This window comes from the organism of the source record quoted next, unplaced genomic scaffold (genome assembly GCF_019419815.1).
Source record: "Pyrus x bretschneideri cultivar Hongxiangsu unplaced genomic scaffold, Pyrus_bretschneideri_v1 Contig57, whole genome shotgun sequence".
Lineage (NCBI taxonomy): Eukaryota > Viridiplantae > Streptophyta > Magnoliopsida > Rosales > Rosaceae > Pyrus > Pyrus x bretschneideri.
The window spans coordinates 2,691,654-2,716,885 of record NW_025999795.1 but is presented as its reverse complement, the minus strand read 5'-3'; the positions used below and the strand labels follow the sequence as shown (position 1 = coordinate 2,716,885).

The following is a 25,232-nucleotide window of genomic DNA, read 5'->3' as shown; positions in this document are numbered from 1 at the left end:
CGATGAGCATAAAAAGGGCACGCTTTACGAGGTGAAAAAATGGGCACAATTCTCGATGTGCAAAAATGGGCATGTTTCCCAATGCAACAGAAAGGGCACGTTTCCCAAATCGAGAAGGCCCGAAGGAACTTCAAAACGATAAGCGCCGACAACATGCAAATCGAGGAAGCCCAAAAGAACTCGAAAACGATGAGCGCCAGCAACACGCAAATTGAGGAGGCCAAAAGGAACTTGAAATCCCTAAAGCTAGCGACACGCAAATCGAGGCGATCCAAACCCCCAACCCTAAATCCTTACTCCAGTTCAGATGCAAATGGTCCACATATCCCGGTCAAAACTACCGTTTAGTATCGTTCAAATGAAAGTCCCCATCTCACATAACCACAACTATCGTGGTTTAGTTACCAAGCAGGTCACTGTAAAGACGGTGACCAAGAGTTTCTGTGTATATTAATTAAATTGGAATTAGATTACATATTTTATCATAAGATATTCTACCACATGACTTATTCCATTACGAGAAATCTTGCCAACTGCAGATATTTTGGGCTTCTTGACATTATCACCTCGATTGGATTTTTAAGTTACGATCCAGAAACCAACTCTTTCAAAGATGTGAAAGGTGAGCCATATCCGCTGACAACAGCGTCTCCCCATAGAGCCATTCCTGTTAGGAGAAAATTAGATAGAGTTCTTTATGTTCAACACATAAGCAACCTAAGCATATATTAAATTCATTATTTTTCTTTGTAAATACATTTATTTAGGTGGGGATGCTTTATAAAGTGATAGTACTACACTGCATGGACAAAGAAACAAACCTATCCACAAAAACAAACCAGTTGTAGCTGCTAAGAAAAATTCCTTGCTGATACTGTTGAACCTGAAATTACTCGCAAATTACAAACGATTCTTAGTAGAGATCAAAATTCCCACCAACAAGAACATTAGGAATATCCATTTGAAGATGAAGAACCAAAAATCAGAAACTATTACCAATACAAGCACACGATATTCCCATATCCATAAAAGAAAGAAGCCCAAGTAGAACCAGTGAACCTGCAGTCATTGTTGACCGTTATTTTTACTAAAACTCAAGTATATAAATCCATTATCAAATCAACAAATATATAGTTCAACCATAAAAAATGTCTTGCAGCAGTTTAAGGTCACTGAGATAGATAATTACCACATCAAGTCACGAATAAAAAGTGCACGTGGGATCATAAGCCCATTTCCAATCATTGCAAGCAACATCGAGGAAGCTGATAAACCTTTGATGTTGTCAGGATTTAGGAAATTTGTCCACTGAACAGGAAGCATTAATGGTGGTCAGATTAATACAAAAAATTACCAACAGAAATTCTAAAATAGTACCATTTGTGAAACTGGCATCCACATGAAGAGAAGTGTAGCTGTCCATCCAGATATTCCTCCAACAAATTTTATGCCACCTTCAGAGAGTTTTCCCATCCGAGCCTACAAATATTAGCAGCTGCAAGTCTGAAAAGACGCAAAATAGAATATCTTGCATTTCTCTCTTAATTTGCAAAGAAGAGAAAATTTTAAAGGAAAAAAAGTAGTTCTCATTTCAGATGATAAATACGGGATAACTCCTTTTAAAGACAAGAGGTTAACTTTAAAACAGTTTCCCATTAACCTTAATGGAATATGTGAAGATTCAAGTAATAGAATAAAGACTCTTTGAGAGGAAACAAAACTTACCATAACAATTGCCACCACAGCTACAACAAAAGCCAATGCCCCAGGCAAAATACTGTTGGGTATATGTGGAACAAACGTAGACCACATAATCTATAATCATAATCGTTGAGAAAAGATATTAAAATTGAGCAATTGTTCGACGCTCTGCTTACCAATATGAAAAAAGATGTGAGTTTTAAGAGAGAGAGAGAGAGAGATAGATCACTTGGGGAAGAACCGATAGCCCACCAACAGTAATAAAGTCCTCCCAGAAGCGCCAGAGTCCAGCATTAAGCCAACCAAAGTAATTCAAGAAATTCAAAACAAGACCAGTTGCGACAACAGTGGACGTAATGACAAAGTAAGGTAGAGGCATTGCATCTGCCATCGAAAGCTGAGCAAAAACCACATATAAGGAAATTACACCCAGTGTCTGCACCACAATGGCCTCATTCTCCCTCTTCTTTGCAAAATATGAAAGCAGGGAAAGGTTTCCAAGCAAACCAGTAAACATTCCCTGCATTTACAACATTCCTCCCTTGCTTAGGCTACTAATGTTGATTATTTTCTAATATAACGAGAAAATATTCATGTTCTAAGCAGTAAGCAGCCTCCTCAATCCTCATGAATAAAGTAATAAGGTGGTGGCACATTGGCGATAGTGTATTACCAACTTACCATCCATGGGACTGCCAAAAGGGCAGCTTTATTTCCTGCCAGAAGATTTTGGGCATTGAGGTAGATTTGAGGCATTTGCAGTAAGAGAAATGGGATATTTGATGCGCCCGAGAACTTTGCTGTCCACGAATTCCATTGCTCGAAACCAGTTTTGCTGCTCGTGGATTTCACTGATCCCTTTTCCGGAGAATGGAGGAAACAATTTCAATTTTGAGCAATCAGAATGTATGAATATTAATGTTTGAGTTTGACCCAAATCAAGGGACTCAGAGTCACATAGTATATGATATTTATCAGTTAAGACCAAAATAATAACAATTATTATTGGAGTTTCAAATCTATGAACATCATGTCATGTCAGAGAGAATCAAACAGTTTTACACACAACGGGCAAATTGTTATCATAAGATGTGCATTACATCCCTTAAGTTACATATGAGGAGATGAAAAGAGAGAGAGAAAATATAACACAAGTAGTAGTACCTGGTGAAGAGGGTGAGGGACGTCGGAGTCAAGAGCGCTGAGAGTTGAGTGGCGCCGCAAACGCAAAGGAATGGGATGGTAAAAGTTGAACAATAAGCATTGGCCTTGGCCAGCGGAAGAGACGGTGAGAGCGTTGGTGTTGGTGTTGTGTTGGATTGACGAGGAGGAAGAGGAGGAGGCGGGAAAGGATTTCAGATGATGATGTTGTTGCAGTCGAGGATGAGGAGGCGGACCAGGGATGTAGGAGGAGTACGGCACCACCATTAGGCTCTCGGCCATTGATATTTGAATTGATTTTATTACACTTTCCAACACTCACTCAATGGAGTCTGGATCTTGGGGAATTTGGGAAATTTGGAATTGGATGCTTATTAAGTTGCAGCGTGGGGATATGTGCGCATCTCCAGACGACACGTGGAAAGTGATATTTGCTTGCTCAACCTCATAAACTCATAACTTGACATGGTATAGTCAAATCCAATCCAATGTCCATGTGATATTTCCATGTGTGCGAGAACGAGCAAGCGCAAAACGCAAGTTTTAAGCAGGCAGGAGCCAGATCCGAGAAACTTTTGCAGTAGGGCCGGCCTGAGAATTTCGGAGCCTCAGGCGATCTATGAAAGTGGGGTTCTAAAATTCTTTGATCTTTGATTATTTGTATATTAATTTGTATAAAAAAAATTCGTTAAATACATAAAAAGTTCTATTTTTACATCAAATATCATTAAAAATTAATATCAAAAGAAAATAAATATAAAAATATTATTTAAACATTATATGATTCACGTTTTTAGACACAAATGTACTAAATGTTTGTAATCAAGAGTTTAAGATTGAGAGTGAAGAATAATAAAACTTGATGATCAAGAGAGTAAATAACAATAAAACTTAATTGACGAGTATAATAAATTCAACGCCAATTGTTTCTCTTGTGTTTTTTTTCTTCTAAAATCAACATCACACTAACGAATTGAATATTAAAATAATCCATTGAATAAAAAGTTATTGAAAAGAAAAATATAAAATTGAAAGTTTTGATTATCTTAAAATACAATCTTTAAGATCATATGATAGTTGGTTTAACCATTCAATAGAAATGGAGAGAATGAGAAGTTGGTTTAAACATTCGATAGAAATTGAGAGAATGAGAAGTTGAAAGAAAAAAGATTGCAAAGAAACTTGAGTTTTATAACTTTATATGCATTTGGACAGATGGATTGGGAGTTTGACAAATAGATTGGCAGTAAATTTGAAAAATAAGAAAAATTAAGAAAAATCTAGTGACTGAAAGGCAGTTTCGTGTTTTGAACTCAACACCCCAAAGAAAAATGAAGCCAACATTTCCAATGCACTAACAAATGAATTACGATATTTCTTACTTTTTTTTTTTTGTATTTATATGTTAATTATAGGATATAAAATATTTTTGGGGGCCCTTCCGAAGTAAGGGCCCTAGGTGGGTGCCTACTTGGGCTACCCTCAGGGCCGGCCCTGTTTTGCAGATCCAAAATTTTCTGAAATACTTCAAAGAGATGGTTTATCAGTTGATCTTAAGTTATTTTGAGCCTTCAATGTGAAGGGTATCCCACTTAACTTTATTCAGAGGGACACTTTATGTAACGACCTGTTCCCAAAGTTTACGGTTTTATAAAATTTAAAGTGTGAATTTACAAAAATGTCATTCAAGGTGAAAAACGTTGACTTTTGTTGACCACCAATCGTGTCACGTAAGATCTGTTTTCTTGGCGTATCATCGTAGTACTCGTCACTATGAACGTGTGGGCGCAAACGAAACGTAATTTGGAGTTATAACGAATGAATTATTAACGGTCAAAGTTGAGGGTTAAATGGTCATTTGACCATAAATATGGAAGGCTCCAGATTTTGTTAGAGCATCAATCTGGTGCTACATGTGTGGCTATGATGGAAAGAATAGGAGAGAAATGAGGGGGAGCTGCCCAATCGGGGAAGAAAAAGGGAGAGTGAACCAATGGGAGAGGAGAGAAATGAGGGAAGGGAGGAACTAGCCAACTCGGACCTCCTTTAGACCCGAGCCACCCAACCCGGTAGGAACCATGGAATCCGATGCTTCCTCCGGGTGAATTTTGGTGAATTACGCCACGACACCACCTAAGAAACACTCCACAACCCTCCCTCTACCATTTCCACCCCAAAATCGAAGAAATTAGGCTCGGATTCTTGAAAAACTGCATTGATGGGTGCGGTGGTTCCATAGCGGCGATCCGTTAATCCCAAAGCTAACTCCGTCAACCACCACCACCAATAGACTTCCCTCAACCCCAGGAGTAAGGCCCAAGCATTGGATGAGGCGTCGAAGTTCGTTTAGGCATCGAATCAAGAACACCCGTTTCAAGGGTTTCCGACGAATCGAGGGTGATTTGAGGTGTTTCCCGACCGAATTAGACTTTAGCCCAGGTATGAAAGTTGTTCCTCTCATTGATATCTACATTCCTGTAAAATTTAAGAATTTTTGAAGTTGTTGAATTTTCCGGCAAATCAGGGTTGTCGGTCGCCACGTACGGTAACGCGTGGGGGGAAACCCAAGGTCCTTCCTTAGGTTTTTCAACGTTCCAAATCTGAATTCACCATCTATTTTCTCAAATTCTATCGTTTAGGTATAGTTTTACTAAATGGTCTCAAATTATGGTTAGGTGCATCGATGGGAAGTAACTTCATCCTCGCTAGCTTGAGCGGTTCCCGGGAAACAAAATATCTGTGAGTGGACCCCCTTCTAAACTTGCATGTTTTTATAAAATTTTAGGCTTGCATACATTGAATATTTCATGAAATGTGCATGTTTTCTATTATGTTTTATGGATTCTATAATCATGCTTTTTGAAGAATTTATGATTTATATAAATTGTTTTTACGAAATATTTAGAATTTATCGAACTATGTTTTATGAAAGGTTATGAATTATTGGGTTTTCGTATATGAAATTTTGTGGATTATGAATACGATTTATTTTACGGATTTATAAATATGCGCTATCATGGATTGATTGAGATGAGCTTTTGAGCTTTTGAGCTCCGGATTTGATATGAGGTTTTCGAGATATGTTTTCGGTACTTATCTAGTGGGTTACCGTAAAACACATCCACACAACAAGGGTATGTAGATGTCTATGGGCATAGGACACAATTAAGGATATCTATGTATATGTTTCTTCTCCGGCGTAACCCGAAGTCGTATAACTTCACCTTCAAGTGATGGGGCCTACCATGTTTCTTCACTGGCGTAACCCAGTGTCGTACAACTTCATCTTTGGGTGATGAACATGTACTTCCTTCAGGCGAATGAGGAGTTGATGATATTGATGATATACCCTAGCTTCACTAGCCCGGGGCCAATGTTGGTGTGTGATGTATAAGTTTCTTCTCCGGCGTAACCCAAAGTCATACTGCTTCACCTTCGGGTGATGGGGCCTACCATGTTTCTTCACTGGTGTAACCCAGTGTCGTATAACTTCACCTTCGGGTGATGGATAGGTATTGCCTTCGAGCGAGTAAGATACCCCTAAAGAGTACAGTATTGATAAGATTTATGAGTTTGCATTTAGGCAACGATAGCACAATCATCGAGCATTGTTTTACACTTACATGTTTTATAAATGTTTTTCAATGCATGCTAGAGTTTTCAAAAAACCTATTATGTAGTATTATATTTGTTTTCAAAACAGGGGGTTAGTATGTTCATAAATAAAATGGTTTTCTTATTATTAGTACTATTATTATAAATTTTGGTCCATCCACCATTTTGGTTTTGCACCCCCTCAGGATTTAAATTTGAGGCACACAATCCCGGTGTCAGGACATTTCTACTTAGGCATCTTCGAGCCTTCTCTGCGTAGGTCTTATTCCTCGGTTCGTACATTTCTATAATAATTCTTTCATATTATTCTTAATTAGTTGTATACTCTGAACATAGTTCTGCACTAGTAGACTTCCATCTAATCTCATATTTTAATTTGCATGCATGTTTAAAATGGCTTCGTCACCCTCGAATGTCGGCCAACACATGCCTATCATGATATTTGGGAATATCGGGGTTGGGGTGTGTCACTTTACTGCCTCAACTTCTATTTGCGACACTTTACCATCTAAAATTCTGAATTAAACTTTTGTTTTTGTCGCAAAATACCACCTACCATCAATACGTTAGAATCATCATTGTCAAATAACAAAACCAAGTGAGGGAGAAATAGGACTGTATAGTTCAATATGTAAATTACAAAACCATATCGAAGCCAGAGAGTTACTTCGCAATCCAGACTTGTCATCAGCATTTGTTTGTACATATGAAGTTGTATCTTGTACGTGAAAGACCAGGCCTCAATCAAGGCCCCGAGGAAAATTACTCAAGTAAAGAAGCATGAATCCTCGTATAAGTAACTGGGATAGTCATAGTTTTTTCTCCAAATATAATATAATACGTACATACGACAAAATTCTAGGCTCAAGTCCAAACATCTGAAGAGCTCTTACCTGGTGAAGTGAGAGAACTTGCTTTCTTAATCATCTCTCTCTCTCTCTCTCTCTCTCTCTCTCTCTCTATATATATATATATATATAGACACACACACACTATCTCAACCTGAAAACAACTTAAAGGTAAACTTTGTCTCGTAATTCCTCTTCTGTTCTGTATCTATACATTCATTCATTCTCGACTCTCAAATACTTGAGACCAAATTAATGCTTGACTAGCAAGGCCTCCATCTCGTTCTTCCTCGCACCATGTTTCAGTTTCTCAAGAGCAACAAGTCCAACTTGCCTAACTCTTTCTCTGGACAATCCTATACTGCAGAGTTCACATAATCACGTGGTCAAATTAACAAGATGCAAAAGACGTCAAGACTAAGGTAGTTTGATGGATGTTAGGCCCTTATTTGGACTCACCGTTTGCTAATGTCCTCCCATGTAAGACCTTCATTATCCAGACCATAGTAAAGCCTTATGATCTCTCTCTCCCGATCCCCGAGCATCATATTTATGAGCTTGTTTACTTCATCCTGCAATATATACAGAGTAAGAAGTAACTTTTACGACATAGTATCACTAGTTTTTAAAGGAATGAAGGCCAGCTTTAACGATTTTTAAAAGATCGTACCATTTGGTTTTTCTTTTAAGGAACTTCTATTATTTTTTTATCTGGATGGAGATGCTTGAACTATCTCCTTCTGATACAAGTCCAACTTTTTCTAGGTTGTTTTAGATTGTTTCTTGTATTCTTCTTCTTACCTTGAGTGCCAACGCATCCACCCCATTCCACGGGACATTCTCAAGGCGATTATCTGCAATGTACTGTAAAAAGAAAAGTAGCAAGGGAGAAGGTCAATTACAAGACAGAAAACTGGCATGCAAGGAATAGAATATTTACTGAACTGGAATGGCAGAAATTGAGGTGGTGTAATCGACACTTACACTATGATGAGTTTCTCCTGGAAGTCCATTCAAAGAGGGGAATGCGTCCCTATCAAGTGACAAAACCTTACTGATTGCCTGCAGATCAAGAAACTGCATGGTCAGCATGGAGATAACAACATGAGAATGCAATAAAACAGAATACCACAAGCACTTAGTACCTCTGTAGCATTCCTAACTTTCTTTCTGGACATATTCAGACTTTCTGCGATTCTCTGATATTGAAATGTAATACAAGAATCACATATCAGCCAAGAGAGCAGAGTGATAAATCAACATTGTCACTGTAAGTAAAAACATTTGAAACTTATGGTTACTGGCATCAGCATGTTCACGGATTTTTTGTGAGCAAAGCAATTGCTTTCTGAAGATAATAACAAAAGACTTACATCAATTGATGGAGCTATTCCTTTCTCTTCCAGTCTAATTTTTGCATTTCTGATTAAACCTAACCTCTCGTGCAAATGTGTTGGCAGTCTCAAGGTTTTGGAATTTTCAACGAGTGCTCTTGACACACCCTGAGAATACAAGGAAAAAGTAACCAGGGTTAGTTTAGCCAATCAGTCAATTTTGCACGTCAACAGTAAGTTATTTACCATTTCAAGGGGAAGTATTGGCATTACCTGACGTATCCACCAGTAAACATAAGTAGAAATTTTGAACCCCTTTGAAGAATCAAATTTCTCAATTCCGCGCAACAGTCCGATGAACCCACCCTACATAAGAGACAGTGAACTTCTCATATGAGATTCCAATAAAATTCTGTCTTACTGTTGTTTGGGTCTATATATTGGGGTCTCACATATGAAGTAACAAGAGAAAAAATAACCTGGATTAGGTCAGCCATTTCAGCACCCATATTATCATATTTTTGAGCAATGGACATGACCAGACGAACATTGCTCATTGCCAGCTTCTCTCTTGCCAAAGAACATTCAATCAACTTTGACAGTAATTCAGTACGGGAAATCCTCAATGAAGTTGCAAGTTGTTTATCAGAGGGCTCACATCCCAGTCTCTCCTTCAGTCTGGAGATCCAAATGCAAAGATTAGGATTAGAAACAACCAGATAGCAACAAACTTTTTCTTTCGGAAGGAACCAGTCTCCATAAAGGTCAACTTACTCGAAAGAATAATTTAATTAAAACATTAAGAAAAATATATACTCCAACCAATTACCTCATACACCCACACTCCTCACCCAGTAAAAAGTAGAACTACCTGCTCATTGTGAAGAAGCCTAACTTGGCAAGTTGAAAAGGGTTTTGTAAACAACATACTTTCTACGTTATATCTAGTTTTTAACCAATAAATCAATGTTTCAGCACTTGTCCTGCAATCATTCTCAATGTCTTGTCATGGACATTGACCCACTTAATTTAGTACTTATGATTCATAGAACATGGAAAGTTATTAAGTGTTATAACCTTGATTTATGCTCCTCGACAGAGAGGCCAATTTTAATTTTCCTTGACAGGCGTACAACCTCAGTGTGAGTCAGCAAATCCTCACTAAGAACACCCTTCACATAACCCTTTAAACGATTCTGAAGTAGCTCTGGACTCATGACTGGCCTCAATGGCTTATTGGTGCTAGGTTGCGTTAAACAACGATTTGCACTGAAAGCATTCCTCCTAGTACTCATTCTCCTGTGGCGAGCGGATACCCCAGAACAAGTGACTGGTATCCTCTTGTTCGTTGCTGTTTTTATTGTTGAATCCATAAATACTTTTTTCTCGAAAGAAAGATTCCATTGCTTTTCGAGCATAGACTTCTGTAGCAAAAGAAGTGCGTCCACTGAATATTCAAGATCAGAGCTTTCCTCCTCCAGGTCGTTGAAGCTGTGAAACCATTGCTGTGCGGTTGAGGAAGGACCAGAGGCAGCATCTACATGTTCTTTGAAAGCCCTACTGGAGTGGTCGGGTCGATTAGAAGACGCAAATCTAGAACTGGTGTAGTTGGAATTAGACTTTCTGGCAGTGACAAGATTCTTTGTTGAAGAGAAATGGCAATGTAAGAATGCGTGGTCATTGAGATGAAAGAGTTTTTCTGTGATATCTGAATTATAGGAGGAGGAGGAATTCAAGAGCATCTTCCCCGTAGTAATGCCAATAACAGCAGCTATGGCCATCATATGCCTTTTCCTTGTGTGTAAACAATTACCATAACAGTAACAGTTGCTGTCTTATTTTATGAATATGATGTATCTCTATATATGTATGTATGTAGATATAGCTTGAGTAACCCAAGAGTAAGAGCAAGAGCGGATTGATTAAGTTGTTGTAGGATCTGCCACAAATCAATTAGTAAGATTTGCATTAGTAAACGAAGAACTACTAGTATGACTATGAGTAATATTAAGTACGAAGTTGAAGGCAATGATTGAACAACCAAACAGAAGAATACATGAATCATTCACGTAGATTAAAATAGAAAAGAAAAGGGAGAAGCAAAAAGCGACGGATTGGATGAAAGCACAAGAGCGAGAAAGTACGTATGTATATGTGGAACTGAACTAAAATTGCAATTCTCCAATCCAGTCCAATACCCATGATGCTATGATGAGGCCATGGATAGAAAGTTGAAACAGAAAGAAAATAAACAAAATTATTGCAAGCTATCAACCCTGCGATGAACACATGCATATATACATATACATATTTCTATGATAATTCTATCAATCTTAAATAGGAAAGAACAGGGATTTGAACCAGAAGAAGAGTGCACAAGTAGCGTACCTGACAGACTGAATCTCTCTCTCTCAGCTGAAAAACAAGAAGACACCGAATGAGAGAATGGCGACGATGAACCCAAAGTTGTTGAGCAGCGCAACCAATAAACAATCAAGTATACAAGGCAAACTCTTTCCTTCTTGCCTTCCGCTATAAAAAATACAAATGAAATCAATGGTTTTTTATTTTTCATTTTTCCGCCTTTATTTTTCTTTCTCTAGTGTTTTATACATGTCATAATTAAAATTAGAAAAAGTCGATTTATTGTTAAAAGATATGGTACGGAGGGACGCTATTGGTTGGAACAGATTGAGTCTAGCTTCCTGTGGTCAGCGACCTGCCATTATATTATATTTTTCTCTTCCAAGAGCCAAAACAAACCAACCTAACTGCATAAGTGGAAATACAAGGATGCTAAGGAGATTCTTTTAAAGTAAAATTATTCACCATTTATATTTTTAGTACATTATTGTATAATGTTGGTATAGAAATTGTGTCAAAACCGTGCGTTGGTAGAGAGTCCATCCCACTTTTAGGAGGGCCCTCCTTAACATTTTTCGTGGAGATATAGATATGGGTCATCACCTCATACGTCACCGCTTAATTAACTATGATTTACATTGGACGCACATACATCGATAATAGTGCCTTATAATTATCATTCTAGGGAGCATTTTTCTTACCACCTCAAGTAATGGTACTTTGTATTTATTTATTATTATTTAATGAGTTTAATTTTTGAGATTTTTATCTCTCTATTATACACATCTCGAAATTTAAACTCATCTAACAATGATAAATAGAATGATGGCAAAAAATATTTCTATTATTTTACATGTTCTGTTGGCCGAAACACTCTCTAATGAACGAGATGTAAAGTACATATCTTTGTAGAAAATGTAAATAAATGAAATGCCAAATTTGCTTCGAAAGTACAACTCTCATTTACATTTTCTAAAAATGTAAGGTTAGTGCATGCTATTACTTGGCTCCATGTTTCACTTCACACACACTATGCCCTCTCGGTATCACACGACGTATGAGGTTTTTTTTTTTTTTTTTTTTGAGTGAAGGTACTAATATTCATTGATAGGAAATTGAATACGTACAAACAAAATAGGATGCATACAGTGGGCCTCAATAAAAATTTTGCCAGGAATTTCAATCCAGACAAAGGAAAAAAGATCGTCCTGCACCATAAGAGATTATATATGATTACTATCCTCAATTAAAAGCTATATTATTACATCAAGAGATTCCTCGAACCAAGCTACCGGAGTATCAAGGGCTGAACCCAATCTAGCAACCTATGTGCCACCTTGTTCGTCCAGCGTCGGCCAAATGTAACCTTGCACTGAGAAAAATCATTTAAAATCTGTCTAGTATTTGCAGTAATATGCCCAAAAGGATATGAATCCTTTAGGCCCTCATGTTGAAGTGTTGTGGTCACCATCAGAGCATCCCTTTCAACTTCCACGTGTGTAGTCTGCTGGTGTTGTGAAAAAATCAATGCTTCCCTTGCTGCCATAATCTCTGCCAACAATGGAGAACCAACTCCCTCAACTCTCATTGCTACTACAGCCATGAATTCCCCTTTGTCGTTCCGTATCACTACCCCCACTCCTCCAATCTCTAACCGTTCATCCCATGCCACATCAAAATTACTTTTAATCCACTCATTTTCTGGCGGCTTCCATGGCTGCCCAGTGACCACATAGGTGTTCTTCCTCGGCCCATGCCATTTAGGGAATTCATGTAGCCATGTCTGCAATTTACAGTGCATTTCCAAAAGCTCCAGAGCCTTTCCATTCCACAACATTGCATTACGTTCTGTCCATATGCACCAAATTAAAACCATTACCAAGTCAAAACTCTCACTCGACATCGAACCTGCAATGGCAGTTATCCATTCCATCAAGTTGTCTTCTATCCCATTGGCTTCTGATACCCAGCGGATTAGAAAACCACACCACCATCGCACGGGGACAGAACCTCACCACGTGATCAATCGTTTCGACATCCCCGTCACAACAAAAACGTTGTCGGTATATTTAATGTCTTTTTCCTCAAGTTGTCCCTTGTCAGTAATGCATTCATGCAGCATCTCCACACATAGATTTTTACCTTCCCCGGCACGTGAGCTCTCCATATCACTTTCCACAAAAATTTGACCTCAGCAGCCATTATCGAACCATTAGGTTCATTCCCGTTTACTTCCCCATAATACCGTGCCAAATGGTATGCACTCCTCGTTGTAAACTTTCCATTTGACTCCGCATTCCATATTAAGATATCATCCGTATTGAACATGCTAAGAGGGATGTGTTTGATTAGTGCTACCTTTTTCTCGACAAATAGGTTATGTATTGCTTCCATGTTCCACGACGGACTTCCATCCTCAGTAATCAACCTGCTGACTTTGGCATTGTGATCCATTCCCATCGGTATGGGACTAAGAACTTCAAAAAAAATTATGTCTGGGCAGCCAACTATCTCCCCATATGCAAATTTTTGAACCATCTTCAACCATCCACCGTGCATTCCTACGGATTAAAGTACGGGCAGCAGTAATGTTGCACCAACAAAACGACGAATTCAGTTTAACTTGGGCAGATAAGAAATCGGTTTGAGGGTAGTACTTAGCCTTAAAGAGTCGTGTTGCAAGTGACGATAGTTGTTGTAAGAGCCTCCATCCCTGCTTTGCTAACAAAGCAAGATTGAAAGCATAAAGATCCTTGAAACCCAGCCCATCTTCACTTTTTGGCTGACATAGTTTTCTCCAACGAATCCAAAGTATTCTCCTTCGACCTTGTTGTCTCCCCCACCAAGTTGATGAGTTTTTTTTTCTTTTTTTGGTCAATTTAGTTCAAATACCCCTTACAAGTCAACCCAAATATGAGTTCTACACTCACTATGTCATCAATTTAAGGAGAATATGAGAAGAGGAAGAAACAATGGCGCCATACAAGACCTGCATACTTACAAGCTAAAGCAAGGCCGAAGATAACAAGAAACAGTCATAAGCATGCAGTCGTTCATCTAAAACAAAACCGGCAAAAACTCTTGACAGTTGGTAAGCTTCAAATTAAAAAAGATCCTATTACTATTGCTGGCATTGCCGAGCCTCCTATCATAGTCCTAGATAATTGGGACATGGAGGTCAGCTTATGAAACAGGGTTAAGTAACTCGATACCAAGATCAAAAAAAAAGAAAAAAAGACTCGGAACAACAGGAACATTAAACAACTAACAAAGGAAAAGAATTCCAACGCACAACCGCCAATTCAACAACGGAACTATAGTAATTAGTATTCAAAAACACATCTAAATGAACCACTAAATATTTTGTAAATACATTTATGGTGCTGCATTACAAACATCCCAAAATCCCACGGTTAATTCTGAACTCCATTCATCAATTTACACCAACTCTCGAAATTCATTTCAGCAGCCGCAATTAATCTCAATAACTAGGTTAAATTCCTTCAAACACATAAAAGCAATTTCAGACACTATCTAAATTAAAATCCCGGCATTTGATATATAGATGAGAAAATTGAATACATTGACGGAAGCAAAAACTAGATGCATTAAAACAAGACAAGATAATCAATAACCACAAATTATATTCTGCAAGCACAATGAGTGAGCATGATCTGGCTGAGGATTTCATCGCATGAGCCCGCTAGCTAAGTGAACCATTGAGTACAAGTTGTACAATGTTCTTGCCAGCTCTCATGGTCTGATTTTCACAGTAAAAAAACTAATTTCAACATCAAGAAATCCTTCCATAGTCCTTTCTTCCTCGAGATGCAGGTGGAATGCTAGTGATGGGATGACTGGCTCTATGCCCTACAATAGAATAACAATTAGTTTAAATGTTCTCAGCTCCCCAAAACCCTCCATTCAATCCCCCCGTCTCCCATAAAGACATTATACAGCTTGGCACATTTTTTACTAGGAAGATGGCAAACAAAGGAAAGTGGAAGGTAGGTATGGCTTATGATGAAAAGTAAGAAAGTACCCCATGACATGCCATTGCTGAATGAGCTATTTCCTGGAGAATGTGGGCCTCCAGAGTTAAAATTGGGAGAAGGGGGCTGCATCTTCATATGATTCCAATCATTACCACGAGAATTGGTGGGTCGTCCATGATTTGACAGCTGATATTGCTGTCCCAAGCGGCTTGGAGAATTTTGTGATATGTGAGGCATGAAATGAGAAGGTTTTGACAAACGCATGTATCCTGCAAGTGGTTCAGTAGTTGGAGGAGGGCTACCCACCTCTGCATGTGGAAATGATTGAATGGGTCCATTTTTTCTGAAGAGATGGTAGACAATTGTAATCAAAATCAAGCTAGGACAAAGAAATAAGAATACGACAAGAATGCACTCTATTCCAAAACACAGGCACGGAAATGTGTCAATTGTAATCTTCCCACTATTTTCATAAGGAGAAATGTTTACTATTAGAAACCTCCATATTAATTGCACATAACACAATAAAACTTTTTACATTTTGCAGTGGAAACTTTTGAATATATCATTACACATCCATCCATGTGTTTTAAACTTTACCGAAGACTGCCTCAGGTTTCTGCAATATATGCTTACACATAAAATTTTCAGATGAGGAAAACAAAGTGTGTAAGTATCTTGTTGGGCATCCATCCATGTCTTAAAGTTACTACATACTGCATCAGTTATGAGGAATATAATAGTATACCGCATACATACAATTCCCGTCGAGAAAAACAACACGTGTAGATTTCTTGAACTTGCTAACATAATTTCAGAGTAACTAACTCAATAAACTTGATCGATGATACAACTTACCTTTGAAAGGATGGGCCAGTGCTTGAATTTGGCGCATGGTTAAATCTTCCGGACCCAACCAATGTCTCTGCAGAACTAAAATGCATGCCTTGGCTGAACTCAGCAGTAAAGCAGCTTACATCCGAACCATCTTCTTGCAGAAGAAGTTCATCACTGGAATGAGAATGGAAAGACAGAAGAAAAAAAAAAAAAAAGGATACACATCAAATTCTAAACAAACATGAGGTTGATAGATTGATAGATGACTGCAAAAAGTAAACCATCCACTTGAGCCTATAAAAATTCCAATGAAGAAGCCCAATAAACTGTTAGCAAATTGGCATTCAACTTTAATATGCTACCAAATAGTAGATACTACCATCATGGTCAAGTAACGTATGGATAAACCCATTAATGGCTTGCTTCACCATGTGCAAACAATGCAATAATTTTGTACTATATCATTCTTAAAATGCATTAGTTGGAAAAGTGAAAGATTATCATGACTTGACTAAGTATAGGTTAAGAGATCATATAGGTCATAATGAATTACCATGTGCAAACAAAAACCATTACCCAAGCTATGGTCTTTACCAACCAACCATGTTTCATGAGACTAACAGGGCCCCACTTCTTTCAGTTATCTGGTATAATTACTGAGTTATAAAACTACCATCCTGCAGGACATATTGACTGCCATAATCTATTAATGAAAGAAAATGTAGCACTCATGGTAATCGGCCTACCTTTGAGTAGCAAATAAAAGAAACAGTCCGCTTACCTATAGTTGGGATCCCAATCCCCAGGATCAGGCAACGACTGGATAGCCTCGGCCTTTTCATGAGACACTCCCGTGGTCTTTGTGAATTGTATATGGGAGCCAACTGTGATGGAAGCTGGCATGTTCTGGGCTAAGTACCCAGCAGAAATACCACTGCCTCCTCTTGGCTGCTTCCAGCTTCCAGCATTCGAGCTTAAATGCAGATGTGATGGTGAACTACCTAGCATTTGAGAGTTTCCCTCAGCTTGGCTAGAACTGGTGCCATCAGTAGCTTGCCCTTGCCAATGTGTTGATGAACTTTCTTGAGTTTGAGAACCTCCAGGATATCCCCAACTTTTTCGTCTATTAAACTGGCTAACAGCAGCCATCTTTCCTAAAGGTGATCCATGACAATTGCCCCTTGCTGGAGAAGTTGGACCATAATGTCCTGGAGAGCCAGCAGAAACTTGACCGTAGGAGCTTGGCGGAGTAAATTGCGAAGGACTAGTGCCTAGAGGTAGTGGAGCAAAGCTTCCTGCTGAAGGACTCATACCAAGTCCATTTCCATGCGAATACTGAACAATTCTCCGTCTTGCGTCCGGACTACTTCCAAGCATTGATACATTACCTTGTGCATGCATGTTCATCCCAGAAGGGCCAACCGGGGAATAATAAGCAAATATATTACTAGTATCTCCATAACTTCCATAGCTGCTTCCCAATCCAGTACCATCATTATAGCTACCATGGCTTCCTACACTGCCATAGCTATTAGCATGTGCATATGGCACCACCTGAAAATGTGGGCTGCTATGAATGGAGACCCTATTTCTGCCTGGAATCTGCAAAAGAACAAATATAGTGACAACCGAGATGGTGAGTGAAGAATGGACAGCCAAAAAATAAGAATGATGGCATATTTTGAGGAGCAATCAGCTTACATTCGGAGATAAACCAGCCGCAAACCAATGCCCACCACCAGGATGATGGTCCACCCTTATGTTTTGAGAAACGGGCTAAGGGAAAAGAAGAGGGCAAGAAGGATAAAAACAAAGAAGAAGAGAGAGAAAAGCAGTTAGTAATATCACTTGCAGAAGTTCTAATGTAGCCAATAAGAAAAATAGGTAAAGATTTAAGAACCAAAATTAATAGGTAAAAAACCAATTGCACAAACAAAGACTAAAAGAACTCAGGATCTAGGACAAGGTCATCCTCATAGTTCATTATGAGACTCGAAAGCATTTTTGCAGATGTGAAACAACAGCTGAAATGTAAAACCAATTTAAAATCAACTTTTCATAATTACCATGAATTTCATCACTAATCAAGAACTAAAGGAATATGCAGAATCTACCAAACCCAACACACAATCGATGTATCCATTAAAAAGAAAGCCAAGCACAATTATATTGGATATCTAGGTCTGGCTTGACTTGTCTTCCACACAGTTAGATAAAGTCACAGTCAATCCATATAAACTAAGAATGAAGCTTCATGAGAAGAATTAAATAATTCATATGCGAGTCTACATACCATGCGAGGGGTCTCCGAGGGAGGTTTATAAGGGCGTGTAAAAGGCTCCCCCGTAACAAAAGGGTGTTTTGAAGCCTGCAGGTACAAGTTTAACTCACAAATCCATTTCCAAGTAACTATTTTTGCACTATATCAGAAATAAAACAGCAGAGAAGATAATTAAACAACCTGAACAGGTGACCAGCGTTTTGCAGGATCAAACTCAACCAGTCCCCTCAAAAAATCAACCAAAGCTAGTCTTATTTGATTTTCTGCACATAATTGACATCATACAACAGCATTAGTAACTTCAATAAAAGAAACTAGTTATGAATTAAGTCGAACTGTTCCAGTATTGTCAGCTTTGAACATTCAAAAGCATAAAGCAAACCTTTAACCATGTCTTCCTTAGGCAAGTTCTTCCTATACGGATAGTTTGTAACAATTTCTTCAAGGTTCATATGATTAAAATACTCTTTCCCAATTGATGGCCTTTTCAATTCTCTCTGAACAGAAACCAGTTACCATAAGAACTAAACCAAAAATATTAAACGTGATTAAAACTAAACACAAAAAAAAGAAGGGAGGGGAGGGGAGGGGAGGGGAGGGGAGTGAGGGGTAGTGCTCCTCACCTGTTTCTCTTTTCTCTAACAATCTATATCATCTTTTTCTCCTAACATCATTTTCATAATCCAAAACCTTTTTATAATTGACACTTACAGCTTCATATTCTGCTTCTGTTAATGCTTGATAAGCACTTTTTCCATTTGCAGAAAGTTCCCCATTCTCCATATTGTGCACACTCCGAATGCACTTAAAGAACTTGCTTGTGTTTTTTGCCTCCTTAAGTACATAATCAGGGGGTTGCCCTCTGCAACATGTCAACCGTACATCAGGAAAGTGTGAAAAAAATTGCCGCCAGAATAATGACTATCAATTTAAAATAATAATTCTGAGAGAAACCAATAACTGTGCTAATATCATCTAACAGAGAAAGAGTGATAAAATCCACCATAAGAAACCAGTTACAGATCAAGAAACAGCAAATTGTACCCGGCCATATCTCCAAAAGCTTTAGCTATGTAACTTATTAAACAGCGAATTGTCTGCGTACAATATCTCAATTCACCAAATGGTCCCTTCTCCCTTCACCACTTCCTTCCCAGGAGAAATCCCTACCAATAATCTATAGGAGGCTAAAGTTGGGCATAAAGTCCAAACTGTGACTCTATATCAATTGGCGACTAAAATTTAGGGAAAACATGGCGGTTTGGGATTCATGTACCAAGAAAATATTAACATTGGAAATTCCAGCAATGACGGAGGTCGAGTTTACACTTTCACTAGGCTAATATTTGTTGTGTGATGGTTGGAAAGAATGAGGAACAATGAATAACAAAGAAAGAAGAGGAGAGTACGAGCATGCATTCATAACATTAGACATTGAGATAAAGTTTTCAAGTGAATTCTTGATTCAACACTCAACAGAACTAATTTCACAAAAGAGAATCAGAATTTTTAATGTGATAAGTAATGTTTAAAAGGCAAAGGCGTAGGCGAGGCATTTCATGGATAGCCCCGCCTAGGCAAAAGCCTAGAGGCGTGAAGCGAAGCCTCGTGGGACCTAAAATTTTTAATATTTTTATATAATATAATACTTTGTGAAACAAATATCCTTTGTCATTTAAAAGAGTCATAAACAAGATTAACTCACAAACATTCAAAAAAAAGAGGTAACAGTCTCTTTCCTTCGTTAATATGCACTCATTTTACAACTTCAAATGGTCCACATACATCCCCCACCCACTCTCTTTCCCTCGGTACACCCTCCCTTTACTCTCACTTTCATTCTTCTCTTCTCTCTTTAATATCCACTCATTTTTCAACATTAATATTGCCCATATACATCCCCACCCACTTTCTTTCCCTCTGTACACTCTCCCTCACTCTCACCTTCCCTCTTCTCCCTCTCTCTCTCTCTCTCTCTCTCTCTCTCTCTCTCTCTCTCGTTAAATCCACTGATTTTACAACATCAATACGATCCACATACATTCCCCACTCTCTTTCCCTTCGTACACTCTCCCTCACTCTTTTTTTTTTTTTTGAGTCGAGTGATTGCGTTAGTAAGTTAGATGTTAGAGTAGCCACCGACAGGGTTCGAACCCACACCGTCATGCAAGGGCAAAACACTCTCCCTCACACTCACTTTCCCTCTTCAATTGGTGGTGGCAGTGCTGCTCGGTTGGTGGTGGCACACGAAGAAGAGAAGGGAGGGTTTCAGTGTTTCACAAAGAAGAAGAAGAACGCGAGGCTGTTGAGGACTTGAGTGTCGAACAAAGAAGACTGAGAAGAAGTTTTACATAAAAAAATTAAAAAAAAAAAAAAAAAAATCCCAGAACGCCTAAGGTTTGCCTCGACCACGTCTGGGCGAGTTTTCGCCTACTCCCACCGCGGAGAAGCGTTTTCACCTCAGCCTCCAAAGGCGCCTAAGCCCACCTAGAGGTGCGTTTTTTAAAACATTCATAATTGTAAACAACATTCATGAAAAAACGGGTAATGATAATGATACAAGAAGTAAACAAAGCAGATATCATAAATCATGCATAGCAGAATGGTGCCTCATAAATTAATGCATAGAGGTTCCCTTCCTAAAAATACTAGTATGAGCATACCCAAGTATTTCAAGCATACGCCTTAGGAGGTCAAATTCTGAAGCTCCTGGGAACAATGGCAACCCCAGAAACAATTCGGCAACTATACATCCAAAGGACCACATATCGATAGAAGTAGTATATCTGTAAAGGATTAAGTACTAGCATGGTACCTTGATATAATGAAATATGAATACAAAAACTGGATCATAATTTAAACCTCTAATGCAAAGGATACTGATACCCAAGGAGAACTTCAGGAGATCTATAGTAACGACTCTGCAGAACAAATGAAAAACATGCATCTATGAGACCTCCTCTGAAAGATATGATTTTAATAAGCCTTGGAAAAAGCAGTAATGCAAACCTGGATGTAGGAGTAAACAGTTCGATCTTCCATGCAGGCTGATCCAAAGTCAATAATTTTAATTTCTGCTGGCTTAACACTGTTGCTTTCAAGGGAAAGTACACAATATTAACATGAAAGAAATCTATCACAAAAATAACCCAAACTCATCCTCAAAAGGAAGTCACCTTGTACACAAAAGAATGTTTTCCGGCTTCAGATCACAGTGAATTATCCCAGCATCTTTTAACAGAGCCAACCCATGTAGAATCTATTTTAAAGTACCCCAAAAAAATGACACAAGAAGGGTTAAGTTCTAGCATTGTCAAAGGGGAAAAGAAATCCAAATTCAATTACAAGAAGGAACTACCATACTTGTTTGGAAAACAATTGAACAATGGTCAGGGATAGTCCCCTGAAATGATTTATCTTGATAAGCTCATACCTGAATAACTTAAAAATGTCAACAGATGTGCAAGGAAAAACTAAAGGCAACAATTACACATGAATAAGAGTTCAAATGGTGCATCAAGTTACATTGAGTTCAACTCACAACTAATTAGGTAGTGTCAATGACTTACAGATTCGTATCAAGCAGTTCAAAGCAAATGCACAAATGACGATGACACACAAAGTAATCATATATACGCACAATGTGATGCTTATCCTCAGGATCATATTTCTTATTTAACTGCAAAACAAATGGCAAAGAAAACAGTAAGAAAATTGAACATGAGAGACATACGGAAAAAGAACAGCCTTACCGTTGTCAAAATGGATACTTCAACCAGGGCTTGTTGATAGTATGCTGGTTGATTTTTGATGATCTTCACAGCTACGAAGCTGTTAGTCTGTGGAACCAAGCATTTAGCAACCTGGCCAAATGTCCCATGGCCAAGAACATCTTTGACAATGTATCTGAAAAGGTAAGGAGAAAGGACCTAAAAACATAATACTAACTAAGAAGGTTTAAGCTAGTCAGCCACCATGGGAAAGCACAGATTACAACATCTTAATGACTACAATGTTAGCAAAAATATGAATTTCTGGGGTAATTTGTCCTTTTGACAAAATAAACTGGCCTATATTCAAATTAAATATCTAGAGGACAATCTCCAAATTTTTGTCTTCATGTTAATAGTTCTCGATTTTCCGAAAAGCAGTGAAGCAGAAACTAGGAAAAGGTTCCTTTGAGTCGTCAACATAGCACAAAACAATTAATGCATGGACAAGAACAAACCTTCGCTGTGTGTCTAGATTGACCAAGACAAAGTTTACAGTCAAAATAAGATCTGAGTTGACATTATCATAGCCATCATTGAGTACTCCACTTGAAGGGGTGGTCAAATATCTCTTTGGATTCAATTCTTCTGAATACTTGAACTGTGGATTGCATATTTGATATGTTTCAACTAAGTCCTTGGTTAGCCTTGCCACAAACTGAATAGCAGAACGTTGTATATCAGAATAAAATCTGCTTCAAATCATTTCAAGTCGAGACGTATGTACAGAGAACGATATAAATTTGACAAAAATAGATGAAAAAATGCTTTCTAAGATCATACCAAAACAATATAGCAACTAAAAAAAGTTTCCACATTGATGGTACCACTTCTCAGGAATAAGCATAATTCAGAGGGTCTCCCCAGTTAAGTTATAGTATAACAACATACCATACATTTATGTCACTGACTAACATCAACATCCCTAGGTGGGTGAAGGTACATGTCAACCCAAAGTTAAAGATAGTGTTATGCCTGATAAATCTCTGCGTAGGATTGTCTGTTCAACTACGTACTGCAATTTACTTATTGTATTTTACATATCTGAAGAGCTAGCAGTGCATTATTAGAATAGAGCACCTCCTAAGTCTTCTCCCAAAAAAGACAAAGGCAGCGGGTGGCTAGCAGGCTAAGTCTTCTCCAATACCAATGGGGGCTCAATATATAAATATACTCTATATGTAAGTATGTTTTTGTGTGGTCGGAGCTTGCAGCATACAAACATCTTCAAAGATAGAATAATTGTGTAGAAAAGAGCAAGAATGATGTGAATGACTCATTGCACCACTTAAAGAGTTGCAAGAAGAATCGAAAAACACTTACGGGTCTCCTGACAAGGACACGCAGACATTGGGATTTGTTGTTGGCAGCTTCACTCTGCGTAGAATAAGGACTAAATGCGAGCTGGCCGGGACGCCACGAAGAAGCAGCAGAGTCTTTGGATTGAGGACTAGGGCTGAGCTCATCCATGGTCCAGACCAAAATGGAAAATCAAGCTCCGACCCAGAAATCGCCCATGCCCAGAGTCTCCATTGATGAAGATGATGATGGAGATATCGTACACATATACACACAAGTACAGCAACAACAACAAGAACAAACACACTTTTAGCTATTACTGTAGTAAGAATGATGAATCAGCGATTGGACGGACCTGTTCGATGCTCCAATTAAGCCCAATAAGATTAAGACCCCACCAACCGATTCCAATCCCATCCTTCATTTCTCAATCCCAGAACATTACGAGCCCATCGCCGCCAGAAGATCCATCAAACTATCTGATGATTCCGATTCTTCTGGGTTGCCCAATCAAAGATGATAAATACGAATAGGATTTCTACAAGGACAATCGGACCCTAACTGCATACGTTTTACATGAATAAATTTACTTATCGGGCAATTGTTGCAGATGACCAGGGAAGACTATGACAGACAGAAGATAGACGGACTTGCAATTTGGGGCTTACAGCAAAGAGCATATAGGCATTAGGAATTGTGTTGTGTGAAGAAGCCACCGTCTTCCGTCTTTCGTCTTTCTTCTTCCGAATGGGAGTTAAGATTTTCTTTTTCTTTTTATTTAGTATTGTAAATATTACAAAGTCAATAGGTAAAGAGGAAGGGAAAGATGAGAAATTTGAAAAAATAACGAAAATGTAAACTCGATGAATATAATTATAACCATTAAATTATAATTAAAATTTAATATGAAAGTGCTAATATACATTTTCATAATAACCAAAATTTATTTGTTTTTAGAAGAAAATGATGGAACGAAAGACAGCGACTCTGAAGAAGAAGAAGAAATGACGACGATATTAATATGTTGGTGGTGAATCATGTTGAGTCTAAAATTTTTAGAGATGTGTTATTCTCACTCCAATGTCTTATCTTCTCACCCATTTTTTTATGAATTTTTTAATTACAAATTTGTCCATATGTAAAATGACTAATAGGGACCTTAGTTATCTCATTTTGCATTACTTTCTTTTTTATAAAAAATAAAAGTTTGGATGTGATAACTCTCACGCTATGTTTAGAAAATTTATCTCTCGTAAATCCTAACTCATCATTCTCATCTCCCTTCATTCAGAGAAAGCAAAAGGAATGAATTTAGAAGATGACATTTCTATGAAAGAAGTAGATGATTATGTTTCCGTCGAAGAGGTAAAAGATAATTTTATATAGGTCATCTTGATTTATCGACATCGTACAATTGAAGCATAGCTCTATGACTTTTTATTTGAATTTGCATTAGGTTAAAGCATCTCCAAAGGAGATGTCAAATTGTCCAAATCAGCAATAACGGTAACAAAAGACAGCATTAATGTTTTTCAACCGAGAAGCCAAATCTGATGTGGCGTGACATGGATTGACATCTTTCCCCCTTGCTACCAAATTTGACAGCACCTTCAGATTTTTTTTAATTAATTATTAAATGCTTTTTATTAATTTTTTATTAGGTTAAAGTATTATCCTTTTGTTTCTTTTCATTCTCAATGCAAAGAAAGTACATGAATTATTATTTTTTTATTTAAAATTTGACATATCGGTTGGAGAGCAAAAGTTTAAAAGATATCAAAGTGCCATGTAGCCTTCAAATATAAATTTTAGGTTTAAAATTTGACATCTCATTTAAAGATGGTCTTAGGGTGCAATTTGTTTCACGTTTTCCTATGAGAATTCCTCAGGAATATAAATTGGGATTTTTTCTGTCCTGTTTTGCTTTAGAATTCGTGCTCTTCTTTTAGATCCAATTGACCATTGCTCATACACAAGAAAAATAGCTTATCAATAACAAAAATAAATAATCTGACACAAATTAACCA

General features: G+C 37.9%; 3 protein-coding genes across 6 annotated transcripts; all 3 read right to left on the bottom strand.

Moving 5' to 3' along the window:
- Positions 1 to 423: 423 nt before the first annotated feature.
- On the bottom strand, positions 424 to 3,379 carry LOC103940517 (maltose excess protein 1-like, chloroplastic). Its single transcript, XM_009350639.3, has 9 exons — positions 2,866 to 3,379; positions 2,383 to 2,559; positions 1,931 to 2,221; positions 1,726 to 1,815; positions 1,378 to 1,479; positions 1,190 to 1,308; positions 997 to 1,059; positions 822 to 883; positions 424 to 667 (listed from the first exon to the last, which is right to left on the bottom strand). Exons 1-9 carry the CDS (start codon positions 3,142 to 3,144, stop codon positions 585 to 587), a joined length of 1,266 nt encoding a protein of 421 aa, XP_009348914.2. The 5' UTR covers positions 3,145 to 3,379; the 3' UTR covers positions 424 to 584.
- Positions 3,380 to 7,239: 3,860 nt separating this feature from the next.
- On the bottom strand, positions 7,240 to 11,252 carry LOC103940520 (RNA polymerase sigma factor sigA-like). 3 transcript variants are annotated; one of them, XM_048571227.1, is made up of 10 exons: positions 11,048 to 11,252; positions 9,737 to 10,598; positions 9,139 to 9,337; positions 8,933 to 9,025; positions 8,699 to 8,827; positions 8,471 to 8,524; positions 8,310 to 8,387; positions 8,127 to 8,189; positions 7,785 to 7,897; positions 7,240 to 7,681 (listed from the first exon to the last, which is right to left on the bottom strand). In XM_048571227.1, the coding sequence occupies exons 2-10, from the start codon at positions 10,441 to 10,443 to the stop codon at positions 7,660 to 7,662; spliced, it is 1,458 nt and encodes a 485-aa protein (XP_048427184.1). In that variant the 5' UTR covers positions 10,444 to 10,598; positions 11,048 to 11,252; the 3' UTR covers positions 7,240 to 7,659. The 3 variants fall into 3 exon arrangements, 2 of the variants coding, with proteins under 2 accessions (XP_048427184.1, XP_009348922.2); XM_009350647.2 differs by having other exon boundaries at positions 7,240 to 7,686; positions 11,048 to 11,251; XR_666332.3 differs by having other exon boundaries at positions 7,667 to 7,686; positions 7,996 to 8,189; positions 11,048 to 11,251.
- Positions 11,253 to 14,558: 3,306 nt separating this feature from the next.
- Positions 14,559 to 23,969, bottom strand: LOC103940518 (dual specificity protein kinase YAK1 homolog). Of its 2 annotated transcripts, none has more exons than XM_048571053.1 (18): positions 23,230 to 23,969; positions 22,365 to 22,564; positions 21,889 to 22,042; positions 21,706 to 21,815; positions 21,500 to 21,569; positions 21,313 to 21,395; positions 21,146 to 21,230; positions 21,017 to 21,057; positions 20,800 to 20,922; positions 18,848 to 18,998; positions 18,519 to 18,633; positions 18,317 to 18,399; positions 18,149 to 18,223; positions 17,557 to 17,631; positions 16,637 to 17,457; positions 15,877 to 16,029; positions 15,066 to 15,361; positions 14,559 to 14,893 (listed from the first exon to the last, which is right to left on the bottom strand). In XM_048571053.1, exons 1-18 carry the CDS (start codon positions 23,374 to 23,376, stop codon positions 14,817 to 14,819), a joined length of 2,859 nt encoding a protein of 952 aa, XP_048427010.1. In that variant the 5' UTR covers positions 23,377 to 23,969; the 3' UTR covers positions 14,559 to 14,816. The 2 variants fall into 2 exon arrangements, with proteins under 2 accessions (XP_048427010.1, XP_048427011.1); XM_048571054.1 differs by having other exon boundaries at positions 21,146 to 21,224; positions 23,230 to 23,968.
- Positions 23,970 to 25,232: the final 1,263 nt, after the last annotated feature.